The sequence below is a fragment of the Acipenser ruthenus genome, chromosome 14 (genome assembly GCF_902713425.1).
Source record: "Acipenser ruthenus chromosome 14, fAciRut3.2 maternal haplotype, whole genome shotgun sequence".
Lineage (NCBI taxonomy): Eukaryota > Metazoa > Chordata > Actinopteri > Acipenseriformes > Acipenseridae > Acipenser > Acipenser ruthenus.
The window spans coordinates 18,164,477-18,178,130 of NC_081202.1; the positions used below are offsets into that span (position 1 = coordinate 18,164,477).

At 34.6% G+C, this 13,654-nt stretch overlaps 1 protein-coding gene across 2 annotated transcripts; it reads right to left on the minus strand.

The window, feature by feature from the left end:
• Positions 1 to 2,435: 2,435 nt before the first annotated feature.
• Positions 2,436 to 13,654, minus strand: LOC117420023 (methionine aminopeptidase 2-like). 2 transcript variants are annotated; one of them, XM_034033522.3, is made up of 11 exons: positions 13,411 to 13,654; positions 12,756 to 12,866; positions 11,644 to 11,706; positions 6,192 to 6,294; positions 5,941 to 6,102; positions 5,412 to 5,593; positions 5,226 to 5,320; positions 4,852 to 4,948; positions 4,370 to 4,473; positions 3,395 to 3,510; positions 2,436 to 3,047 (listed from the first exon to the last, which is right to left on the minus strand). In XM_034033522.3, the coding sequence occupies exons 1-11, from the start codon at positions 13,571 to 13,573 to the stop codon at positions 2,795 to 2,797; spliced, it is 1,449 nt and encodes a 482-aa protein (XP_033889413.1). In that variant the 5' UTR covers positions 13,574 to 13,654; the 3' UTR covers positions 2,436 to 2,794. The 2 variants fall into 2 exon arrangements, with proteins under 2 accessions (XP_033889413.1, XP_033889412.1); XM_034033521.3 differs by having other exon boundaries at positions 12,756 to 12,869.

Sequence of the window (13,654 nt, forward strand, 5' to 3'; positions counted from 1 at the left end):
TATACACTTGCTTAATATATATTAAAGGGACATGGTGAGAATTACAAAAAGGTTAGTATCTCATGCGCACAAGATACTATCTGGTGAGCACGAGTGTGCTTAATACTTGTAAGAGATTGTGGCCTCATTTGATTTTCTCTTGTAATTTCTCTGTCTTTGCAATATCATTGCAGTAGATGAGGCATCATTTTACGTTGCAGTTGCACCCACTTTCTGAAAACAAAAGCACGATCAGGCTCGTTCATCAGTGTGTCGGTCCCAATAATAACTCAAATCACTGAGACACACGTGACTCAATTTACTCCTTATCATGAAGACTTGCGAGTTTGTCTTCAGGAGCTATGAACTGTTTGATATAGCCTACTGTATAATGTAAAGGGCATACAGTTGTAGTCAAAAGTTGACATACCCCAATGGAAATTTATAATTTCTAGAAATTTCTCAAAAACAAATAATTACAGGAAAAAATCTTTGCTTTTGTGGATAAGGGAAAAAAAGTTACAAGAAATAAATACAACAATTCTTTGTTTCAGCATTTTTTTTTTTATTTTTTTTTTACAAAACTACAATAATGATCATTCAAAAGTATTCATACCCTTTGATGCTATGATAGTATTGTCTACAATGTGCTAGAAATGTCAATATGATTATGCAGAACCTAATTCTAGAAAAGTCTAGAAAATGCTGGCTTAGGATGATTGCTGTCATTACCAAGAAGTCAATATGGGAAAACGTAAAGAGCTATCTGAAGACCTTAGGCAGAAAATTATTTATTGTCATAAAGCTGGAGAAGGATACAAGAAGATTTCCAAGCATTTGAGTATTCCAATTTCAATTTGTTTCTATTATCAAGAAGTACAAGACTCATGGTACTGTCGCAACGCTCCCTCGGTCTGGAAGAAAGAAGGTTCTTTCACCAAGAACACGTAGAGGAATTGTGAGGAAGGTTAGTAACAGTCCGAGATTGACTGCCAAAGATATTCAAAGTGAATTGGTTGCAAGTGGGACTGGGGTTTCCATTTCAACCATAGGTCGAGTATTGTATGGTGAAGGAAGCAATGGTCACAGGCTAAGGAAAAAGCCATTTTAGGCAAACGTCACAAGGACAATTGCTTAAAGTTTGCAAAACGGCATTTGAGTGATGGATACGAGTTCTGGTCAAAGGTTTTGTGGAGTGATGAACCAAAATCGAGATATTTGGTCATGCTGATAGTCGTTACGTTTGGAGAAAGTCTGGTGAGGCACACAAAGAAAATAACACCATACCTACTGTCAAGCATGGAGGTGGTAATATCCTTCTATGGTGCTGGTTTTCCTCTAATGGCACAGGAAATTACATTCAAATACATGGTAAAATTGATTCCATAGCATACCAAAAGATATTGGCCAATCATCTGAAACCCTCTGCTACAATACTTGGTTGAAAGCGCAACTGGATGTTCCAACATGAGCCAAAGCACACATCAAAATCTACTTCAAAATGGTTAAAGAATAATTAAAAAAAAAAAAAAAAAAAAAAAAAAAAAGTTTCTGGAATGGCCTAATCAAAGTCCCGATCTAAATCTGATTGAGAATCTTGTTGAAGAAGGCTGTGCACAAGAGAAGTCTTTGGAATTTGAATGAACTGGAACAATTTTGCGTTGAAGAATGGTCAGAAATCACTAAAGAATCATGCCAAAAGCACATTGACAAATATCTTAATCGTTTAAAAGAGGTTATTATTGCTAAATGTGCCTCAACTAGCTATTAATTTAATTTTAATAATAGCAGCCATGGACAAATTGGTGTCAACTTAAATATGTGCATGGGGTGTGTGGTCATGCTCCATTTTCAGTTATTTATTCATTATTCTAGCCCAGATTGTAAATAGTAAACAAACAGTAGTGTAGTTTGTTACCATCTTTAGTTTTCAAATATCAGTTATGCAGTAGTGAGGCTATCTATAGAAACCCTATACTGTTTTCACACAAAGTTAATACTTGTGCAAGCAATCACCTGGGCCAGAATCAAGTCTGTTCATCTTCACACTTGAGGAAATTAATAACAAGACTGCATGTAATTCTGGCTGCTGCTCCCAAAAGTTGTTTCGGTACCAAATTAATTATATTGGGAGTAAAAAAACTAAACAAAAAATAATCAAGTAGTGTGTGTGAAAGCATGTACAGTTCAGAACATGTTCCTTACTATCTACATAAATATCCTTAACACCTTACTTGGTTCTGGCGTTCGTGGATGCTTTCCCAGTGGGATGGAAGTTGTGACAAGGATTGTGGAATTACTAATAAATATAAATCAAGATTAAATCATTTAAAAAGTGTAACTTGCCCTATTAAAATCAGAAATACAACAAATTACAATGCTCTGTTCTAAAAGTAAGCGAGGCAGGAGAAAGAAGATGAAGACAAAAATCAGAAGAATTAACACTGAAACAGTAATCAGATTTGAGTTTCATCTTTATTTTTACAAAAAAAAAAAAACTTTCAGGAAAATTCAAAAGGCAATCCTACACTGGATATAGGTGTTATAATCAGCAAAAGAATGTGCATACATTCATCATTTCTAGATTAAGAAAGCTTTAAAATAAAGAAAAACAAATATACAAAAGGCGACAAACTAACGTTGTTTTCAATTATTTCCCATCCATTTCAAAACATGGCAGATATGATACAAGTCCCCTGCTTAGACAGACACAGAGCTTCAGATTAATTGATTAATTAGTTTCTGCCAAAGCAAAGTGAGAAAGGATAAAGCTTGCCAGGAAAAAAAAATAAAGAAACAAAAGAAATTGCAGAGCTTAATAATCATCTCCGCGGCTCACCACTTCTTTGCAAGTGGGGCGTAACAGGATGGTGTGCTCAAACTGTGCTGTGTAGGAGCCTTTAGTGTCACAGAGTGGAGGGTATGGATCCACTATACCCAAGTCACAAAGGTTCTTCAGAGCCATTAAGTATTTTGTCTCTCCCAGGCGATCCAACCATCTGCGGCAAAAAGCCAGCGTGCCAAAATGTTCATTGACTACATTCAGCATGTGTTTAGCCCTGGGTAGCCTGGAAGACAAAAGATGAAAATAAACATGGTTTCAAATGAAAGACTAAAACATTAACATTTCTTTCCTATGTATGTATGGATTTATAATACATATGCTACATATCACAGGAAGGAACTGTAACAAGGTTCCACGGTCTTCTGTACAACATAGATAATAATTAAGACCAAATATCTACTCTACTTTGAAACCTACACCAGGTGTATTATACCATTAAAAAAAAAGAATGCTATTATTTAGTAGTTATACAGTGGTTTGTGTTGCACATGTGGTGTAAACTTTGCATCTCCACTCAACAGCATTATCTAGTATAGAAAACAAAGCCACTTGTAATGAAAGATAACTAACCTGATTGGCACATGTCCAACATCAAAATTCTTCATGTAATGCGAACATTCCATGTCATCATGAACGACCCCCTTTCCTGTGCTGCCAAAAGTCTCTATGGCATAAACTTCTCCTTCCTTTAAAACAAAAAGTACATATTAAAAACCTTAAAGTGTTGACAAAAATACCAAAATTCAGACATTTTTCCCTTACCTTTTCATATTAAAAGGTATACAAGAGTCTGCAACACAAGCAACTCAAAGCCTCTCTTGGTCAGTTTCACTAGTCCTAAACAACTTGTATGTTGGGGGCAAAGCACACATTACTTAGAGCTAAATATTTTGAATTACTCAATTAGTTTCCAAAAATCATAGATATTAAATGTGGAAATAGGAACAGCTGTTCCTCCATTTTAAGAATGGTAATTGTTTAAAGCCACACACATTATTGGTTGTATACCTTTGCATCCGGCAGCTAAAGATTGAACAATACTGAGGACACCTTGCAATTGCACTCTGATAAACACCCAAGAAGTCTATCAGTAAGCCTTGCAGCATGCAGCTAAAAATGTATGACACCCAAGTCAGATTAGCATTAGAGTATTGCATGAAGCATACTACACATGGCTTTCATTCTCTCAAATACTAGGAGGCTGTATTCCACCTAGAATATTTCCATACTGTAGTATGTCGACTGCTTGTTTTTTTATATAGACAACTACTAATCTGAAGTGTATTATGCAGTGTATTACGCAATTTAGCAGTTTTTGATATAAATGCAGGTTTAAATCATCTTAATGTTATTTAATGTTTATGTATTTTAATAAATGGGTCACAAACTGGACACTCCTTTTTTGCTTTCTCCATGTTACTTAGAAAAAGCTTATTCCTATTCAAATATGTATTTCAAAATAAAACACTCAGACTATGCACCAATGGCAATTAAGTGTTTTATGGTGGTGTACTTAAAATACCAGATTGAATAAAATCAACCTACCTCCATTCGTGTTGCTTCTCCTCCTTTGACAATGGGAACAGTTTTGCCAGCATGTATCCTGTACTGTCCAATGGAGTGCCCATTTAAGTTACGTATTGGCTTCACTGTAAGAAAACACAGCAAATTCAACATAAACCTATAGCAAATATGGAAGAGTGTTTATTACTTGGCAAATAATTTGTTATTTTATGACTTGTTTTTTTCCACTAATTAACCTATTAACCACAATAGCATGATCATTCAATAAATACAGATAAAGTCTTAACAGTATTTATATACTGTAAGAGTCTACACTTGGTGGAATGGCCAGTTACAGCATTTCAACTTTGTGGCTGGCTTGGCCACAAGCAGAATGAGTGGAGTGGCTGAAACTGTTACCAGAATAATGAGGAAAGCTCACCATTGCTTAAGATATTCCATCTCAATGGACAGAGAGGACCTCCAATGCAGCTAAACCAGTACAAAAAAAAAAAAAAGCCCACCTTGATATGTTTTTCCATCAAGTTCAACCTCATAGGATTCCATGACTTCCTGTATAGCTTCACCAACATCACAAAGGCGGACATCTATCCCAGCGCACTAGAACAAAACCAAAACAAAATCAAAACAAAATGTACTGGAGAAATTACAACAGTTTAGGGGATTGAATTTTACATGGTTATTGTATATTTTTGAAATGTATTTGTTTACGACTAAGTCGTCCTGGATAAGGGCGTCTGCTAAGAAATAAATAATAATAATAATCTATTTCTGCAGAGTACAAGAGCAACAATGTAATATTTTTTTTAAAAATAAATAAAACGTAAAATCAAAAGGAACAAGACACAGAAAGGTGGCAGAGGGTGATTTTAAATACCTTGATTCCAGTATTGGTGGCATCTTTCACAGCTTCAAGAAGCTTATCATACTTTGGATTGAACGTTACAGTAAAAGCACAATCAATGATGCGACCTGTTGACAAAAAACAGTGGGATTACCAAGATTAGCATTACAAATGCTTGATCTGCATGTGCTATGTTTCAATGACAGGTTTGCAACTAACCATTGATGTGCGTTCCGAAGTCTATTTTACAGACATCATCATACTGCAAAACTGTCGTGTCTCCAGCATTGGGTGTATAGTGAGCAGCACAGTTATTCAGAGAACAGCCAGTTGGAAATGCCAGGCCTGCATGTAAACCATTCTCTTTGATCAGTTTTCTGGAACAGTCTTCCAGCTTTTCACTGAAAGAGTTTTGTTACAACTAGTTAAAGATAAGAGACCAATGAAAACTAATGGTAAAATAGATATTCGATTGCTGTTCAAAACCAGCATTTAAAATTGACTAAAAGAACAGGAGAGTTACTGGAAAATAGTTGGAATTACAAACTGGTTAACTTAAAATCAGGACATTTGCTGGCTAAACACAAGAACACTGTAAATACACAGATTGTGGTGCAATCAATATATTGTGTGTAGAATGTCCTTAGCTAGATACAGGCAAGGGGTGTGCACCAATAATGTAGAAATGTTAAAAATAAAAAAAAATAAAAATCACAGAAAGACAACTTGAGAAAAGTAACAATCTTACCAGATCTCAATCATGGTCATTCCAGGTTTGATCCAGCTTGAGACGTACTTCCTTACTTGTCTATGAGCCTCAGCTGCTTGTCTGAAATCACTCCAAACCTCTTCATTGGCTTTATCCAATACTTTCTTTTCCTCATTGGTCATGCGCCAGGCAGCACTTCGTCTGCAAAGGAGAAGAAATACAATGAAACATACTGTGTGTTGCATTAAAACTACTGTACTTCACTGAAATGCAAGCTGCATGTAGCTTACCCGTCTTGCGTAGATGGATATTCACATTCTTGTCCCTTTGTAAAGACTCCACTTGGGTAGAGGTCACAGATTGGAACTGAAGGTGGATCAGTCTGAACCTTTGCTGTAAGCAGGAAATAATTAACAGTGTTCAATTTGCTTCAGACAAAAAGATTTATAACATTTACAGCAGCTGCATGAGGTTGTCAGTTTTTGAACTGCAGTTAGGACTCATTTTACACTTTGGTATCGCTATATATAAAACAGAAGCAGGTCTAATATATTGAGTTGCATTTTGATGTTCAAAGGATAATATTTAGAACAAAAGTTTAAGGCTAAGAGATATATATATATATATATTTTTTTTTAAAGCCAGATCTCTCCTTGTCTCCACAAACTACAGTCTAACCTGCATAAGTGTACAACCTATTTTTTTTTTATACAGTTAAACATAGTATACACTTAAACAGGTTGGTGATCTGTGATCACAATTCTTCTTATAAAATATTACTATACCAGTAACAAAATGCATTGCACTACAGTATTTACCGTTTCTGAGGCTTCACTTAATTCAGGCCAACTTGACTAAAAAAACACAGAACCGTCAGTTTATAATGTATTTTATTTAAATGCACAGTAAATGATAAATAAATGCAGTCACAAAATACAATTTTTTTTTTTTTTTTTTTTTTTTTTTAAGAATTATATGGAAATAATTGCTACTTAAATGCTGTATGTACATCACAGACAATTTACCATATTCTTTCTGAAAATTGGTTAGGGCTCTGGACTCTTGACTCTTGGATTCAATCCCAGGTGGTGGACACTGCTGCTGTACCCTTGAGCAAGGTACTTTACCTAGATCGCTCCAGTAAAAATCCAACTGTATAAATGGGTAATTGTATGAAAAAAATAGTGTAAAAAAAAAAAAATGTAATTGTATGTAAAAAATAATGGGATATCTTGTAACAATTGTAAGTCGCCCTGGATAAGGGTGTCTAAGAAATAAATAATAATAATAATAATAATAATAATAATAATAATAATAATAATAATATTCACTTATAGTCTCTTCACACATCAACATGTAATTTTAGCCTACTAGAAATTTGAATGGACGTACGGCCTACATTTAACAAATGCTGTGTTCATTATAGCACATCATAGTCCTTTACAGTCCCAATGAAAAGTTAGTTTCCTTTTTTGCATACATTTTAGTGCAGGAATGTATCGAAAGCATTCACATCCTGGACACTGTGCCAGTTTACAACAGTTCACAATGCACGTGCACAGGTAACTATAAAAATTAGGAGCGAGACGATACACTAAGTTCATGATACGATACATATCGCGATACTTAAAAAAAAAAAAAAAAAGTTAAGCAATTTATGACATTCTACAAGTATTTTTAATATATATATATATATATTTTTTTTTTTTGTAAGTACACCACCCACTCGATATATAGCGAGTGTCGGGGTCCAATACAAATTGGCTATATATCAAGGGGTGCGATATAGCGAGAGAACCATAGAAAAACAAATAGGCTAACAAATACTGTACAAGCACTCCCTCGTTTTATCAGGGGCGTCGGGGACTAATATAAATCTTCAACGCAACCCGCTTTTTCTCATTTTTCATATAAAAAGCAGCACACTGTTTTAATTCGTACTGCACAGGGTAATTGCTTCTCATCAACTTAAGTCTCCAATTTCATGGATCTTCCTGTCCTTTCTCAAATACCCAAACCCGCTGCATTGAAAGAATCCATTCCCAACACAGAATGCTTGTTGCTAACGTCACTGCCCTGTGACTTTTGCTAGTGCATTGCTTAAAAAAACACTTCAGCAAGTAGATATTTAATTTGCTTTGTGTTATTGTGCAAAGCGTGTGCATATAACAGTACAATATTAATGTTTTGTTTTTAATTGTTTTATATATTTTTGTTTGTGATGTGCAGTACAAAATAAAAGGCACAGTAATTAAGTGAAATTGTCTATATATAGTGCAGCTAAGGCATGCGCAGATAGAATGTAAAAATGGGGAGCCAACTCCAGGACCGCGATATATATCCGAATCCGCAGTATAGCGAGGGGCGGCATAACGAGGGATGGATGTACTTTGTCTAAAGGATTGTTCATTATTAAAATATTTAATCCTGAAGAAAATTAGTGAATACATTTTATCAACAGGCTTCCAATTTTAAAGGATTGGGCTATATCTTTTACTCCCACAGGCCAAATACAGGATAACTCTCTAATAACCCAACACACAGGTTTAATGAATCTGTAGACTCCTAAATGAAACTGCCCGAGAGGGAAAAAAAAAAGTTTAAATATCCCGTCTTGTTCAGTGTTATACAACTCCTATCTTGAATCGACTGTTGGCAGACAAAGTTTCACTTTGTGTATTCACCCTTTAGGACCAAGCGTTTTTCAGTCGGATGCTCCCCCAGGACCATTTTTTTTTGGCTGTTGTTGACTCTTCCTATAAAAATCACTAACAATATATTTTTTACAGTAGCATCTTAGCATTTGTGTCTTTTTTTAAGAACATTCTGGGAAAGTGCATTTTTTTTCAATATGATATATATTTTTTTATTTTATTTATATATTCTGTTTGGAGATACATGTATAAAATCGTGTTATTCTATGACTCGAGGGACCTTGATACTTCATGAAAGTTTTGTTGAAAAATATTAATATTTGGGCAAATTAAGATGTTGTTTCACCCAAGTGATTGCAAGGACATGTTTATTCTCAGGGTCTCTATAAGCAACAATGGACATCTCTCACTTATTTTCTCAAAATAAATATTTACAAATAAAATAGTTATTTATTCCATTATTATCAGTACTGTAATAAGGAAAATAAACTGTACCACAGATTAAGTTCATGAAATAGTATCTGCTTATATCCACTTGTTTCTTGATATTTATAAATGTTGCAAAAACACATATTAAAACACACGATACAAAATAAATGTTCTAATAACTATACTTATATAACTACACGTCAAATACAGATTTACAGTGTGTCTCCGTTTTTTTTCCTAAGCTGTAAACAAGTTATTGTGTCATGCATTTTGTTTCCGCGTACTTCCAGAAACAAGCAGGCAGTGAAGTTCAATCCCTCCCCTTACAATTTACATTCAGCTATTGGATAATTGAACTAACCCCTTTTTTTTGATTTGCTGATGAATACATGTGGCGGTTTACAAATGAAAACATAATTTGGCATGTTTATTGCTGTATCGTGATACATAATCCGTGGATCAGATCGTTTTATAAAAGATTGTGATGCATCGATATTCGATGAAGTTACACCCTTAATAAAAAGTAGCTATACAGTAAAACGGAACACTTACAATATTACAATTAAACAGGGTACATTTAATAATGTAGCATTGGTAATGGTTTTGGAATTTAATACACTTAGGCGGTATATATACTTAAACAATATACACTTAAGTGCGGTAGACTGTAGTAGGGAAGCAAGCTGTTTCCAGTTATACAGATTTCATTTCACTGCCCTAACAGTGTCACTTGTTTAAACCACATCAAGAGATGTTGTTAACCTAAATTACTAGTAATCAGCATAATAACAAACAAAAAAAATCATCTTACCTCACAGTGTTAATGTGCCTACCAGCTGAAACAAGGTTTTACAGTCTTAACCTCTAAGCTTTAGCATGATGCTATTTAGTACATGCCTAGTACATTTTTACATAGGCTTTGTACTAAACAAAGTGTAAAACTACTACAATAACTGATTAATGTAATTCTGTCCACATTGGTCAGAATACACTGACTTGACACAGTCCTCAACAGTTTGGCATGAGTTGTGGCCAATAAATGCAGTAATAAGCACATTGGGACAACTGCTATGGACAAGAGGACTGTGCAGCAATGACTATATGCAATTAAAAAATAATAATTCTTGTCCAAGGGACAAAATGCTAGTTAAATCTACTTGTCCTTAAAAATCTACTTGCCCCCTCACCATCCCACAGAACACACACAAATAGAATATCACTTTTATGATTTTGCTTTTAAATAAAGAAAACATAAATCAAATAAAGAAAACATAATTCAGTCCAAACAAAACTGAGCTCATCTAATTTTTATAATAAAATAATAATAAACTAAAAAGATTCAAACTATGTCAGACTTTTAGGTAGGAGATCACTAATTCATACTTTGAGACATTTCTGAAGAAAAATGAATGAGTACATTTTATAACATTTTTTTACATTCAAACTAGGTAATCGTAGGGTATATTTCATCATAGAGTGAAACCGTTAGTCTCTTAATAACCTTCAGATTCTCAGCTGTTTAGAAAGGTAGAATACGGCATACTTTCGGTGGATATTTGTCCCGATACAAGCCGAAAGTCACGTTATGTCAGTCAGACCTCAAACAGGTTGAACGTTCAGAGAGGAAGGGTTAAAGGATTGGTTTCTAAACTACATTACCCAGAACAGTGATGACGCTTGTTTAATATGTTTTGGTTTCCTATATGGCCATTTGATAAAGAGAAATAATTCTGTTAGTGGGCATTTCAGTGGGAGACTGATGGTACTCAGCAGAGTGTTGAATCAGAATTCAGAGAAGGTAGCAGTTTAGTAAGACTGCAATGCTATGGTAGTAATTTCAAAGTTGTATTAAAAATAATTAAGTCAATCTATAGCTTTACAAACCTACTGCCAACCACCACATTTAAGTATCTTTTAAATAAATAAATAAATTGGTAAACCATTACATATAAAATAGTTAAGGTTTTGTAGTTGTTATTATGTTAAATATTCTTCCTTCAGCTGGCGGTCAAACTTTACGGGACTCCTACTGCAGACAAAGGCAATTTAATAGTATTGTTACATTATTATTATTATTATTATTATTATTGTTATTTATTTCTTAGCAGACGCCCTTATCCAGGGTGACTTACAATTGTTACAAGATCACACATTATTTTTTACATAGAATTACATTATTTTTTTTATATACAATTACCCATTTATACAGTTGGGTTTTTACTGGAGCAATCCAGGTAAAGTATCTTGCTCAAGGGTACAGCAGCAGTGTCCCCACCAGGGATTGAACCCACAACTCTCCGGTCAAGAGTCCAGAGCCCTACTGTGTGTGACTGAGGGTTTCTGAATTAAAAGGATATATGTATTTGTGTACTCTGTACACACTTTTGCTTTGAGGTTTATTTTATTATTATTATTTTTTTTAATTTTCATGCATATGAAGTACTTGTCCGACGTGACAAGTAGAACGGTAAAACTTCTTGTCCCTCACACAAATCTTATTGTCCCGGGCGTCGGGCGATATGAATTGCACACCCCTGACTATCTATCCAGCAGTCAAACAGTCTCCGTAATTTTTCAAATACTTTGTGTGTATAAAGAGCAGAGTAATATTAAAAGTGAAGTTTGCAATGAACCAGTAAGGCCAAAAAACATTACTTACATCCTTTTTTCTTTTTCTTCTTCTTTTTCTTCTTCCCAGCAGAATTTTCTCCTTCATCTCCATCTGTAAAAAAAATTATATATATGACTACAATTATCTGTGACTGGAAATTAAGAATTTACCATTTTATCAGATTTGATGATTGAGGGTCTAGACACATTTATTGAAAGTGAATCAATAATAAGGGAAATTAAACTGCACTGACGGGCCAAAACAATTGCATCATCCTACAGAATTAACTAATTTAGCTTCATAAAGTCAAATGAACTCTGCTGAATAATGTTACGTTAACATATTTAATTACATACCACTTTGTAGCTTTCCATTTACTTAATGAAAACAGACGAAAATAGAAAAATGTGACATTTTGAAATATTACATGAAATACTGTACTACTATTGTGGTTTCTGTTAGACACTTGCAATATCACTTTGTATTTTTTGGTTATATGTTAAATAAAAGATTATGATCAATTATGTTAATATAGGTTTTTTTTTTTTTTTTAATGTCTAAATCCTAAAATTCTAAGTGATGCAAAACATTTGGCTATTGCTGTACACTTGACTAGCCAAAACATTTGAGTGACCCGCTACCAAAGAAATCGTAATATATTGCACACATCTGCAGTTAAGTCATGATGGGTTATGATGCCCCACTTGGAAATAAAGCTGTACTTTCCAGTGGTTGTTTTCGGCAAACATTGCCATTTCAGAAACACCTGGGAAACTGTCCAACTACTTTGAGACAAGCCAGTTGCATGGGCACCCACTATCATAACTCTCTTGTCACAGATCTTTCTGCTTTCACATGATTGTTACCAAACAGTTCATAACAATACTCACACACATACACACACACACACACACACACACACACACACAGCATGCAGGTCTAGTGGATCACATGACAACCCAAATCTGCATGCACTGCAGACCAGGGGATTTAAAAAAAAAAAGTACATTATACATTTTTTTCAGCCAGTCAGCCTACAACAATTATCATACCCTAACAAGGGACAAAAAATGGCAATTTCTGCAGCTGAAATACTAAATGAAGTCACTAAATACACATCTTAAATTCAACAGCTATTAAGTGCTGAACTGTCCACTTGCCTTCCTCTCCTTCCTCATCCTTCTCTTTGTCTTCCAGGGCTTGTTTCTCCAGTTGATCTGTCACTTTGTCAAAACCAGCAGCATTGGCATTACTCTCATTTTCATTATTTCCTGCTAAAAGATTTTAAGAAGTGTAACTGCTAGTTGTTTTAATTTTCTAAAGGTAGTTTATAACATGTGCATCTTTGGGTGTACCTGTATCAAAAACAATTAAATAAGTTATATGAAAATATACATGTATGTAAGTAATCGTATAATGTGATGTAAAGGTTTTTTTTTTTCAATTTATATTTGTGTTTATTAAAAAACATGCTTCACTGCAGCAATCAAGCAATACAACCGACGTCAATACACACAAGCGTACTGCTGCACAGTACTAGTACTACATGCAAGCTTAAATTCCGCAACTAAAAGTAAAAATAAAACAAACTTTCAAAAATAAAATAAAGTTGACAAGAAAAATATATAGCACAAGTGAGCCGATTTGTGCTTTGCTTTTTAATATGGAAAAGAAACCGTCCGTTTTTAATTTTTTTGCAAGGCGTGTTTTCATGTGGCCTTTTCCCATAATCTGGATGTTTCATCAGCACACTGAACTGACATGCAGCAACGTGCTGTATAATCATAGCCTGATTATCAATATTTTTACTCTTACCAGAGGCAGCAGACTTGTTTTTCTTCTTCTTTTTCTTCTTCTTCTTTGCTGCTTCCTCTGTCGTATCTGCCTCTTCCTTATCTTCGGGTTCCAGCTCCCCGTTCACGTGTTTTTCTTGCTCAGATTTTTTCTCTTGCTCCTGTTGCCGCACCACGTCCGCCATGATGGAACCTAGCGAGAGAGGAAGCGCAGAGACTGCTGGGAATCAATTGGAGCCTGTCTGGCCTCCACAGACTTGTTTGGA

Bases quoted from the DNA above. Each gene is read 5' to 3' on its own strand.
- LOC117420023 (XM_034033521.3), bottom strand. From the start codon at position 13,573: ATGGCGGACGTGGTGCGGCAACAGGAGCAAGAGAAAAAATCTGAGCAA. The intron at 11,707-12,755 runs GCAAGTGGACAG...TTTTTTTTACAG, and splicing joins GGATGAGGAAGGAGAGGAAG to ATGGAGATGAAGGAGAAAAT. The intron at 5,594-5,940 runs GTAAGATTGTTA...AAACTCTTTCAG, and splicing joins ATGACCATGATTGAGATCTG to TGAAAAGCTGGAAGACTGTT.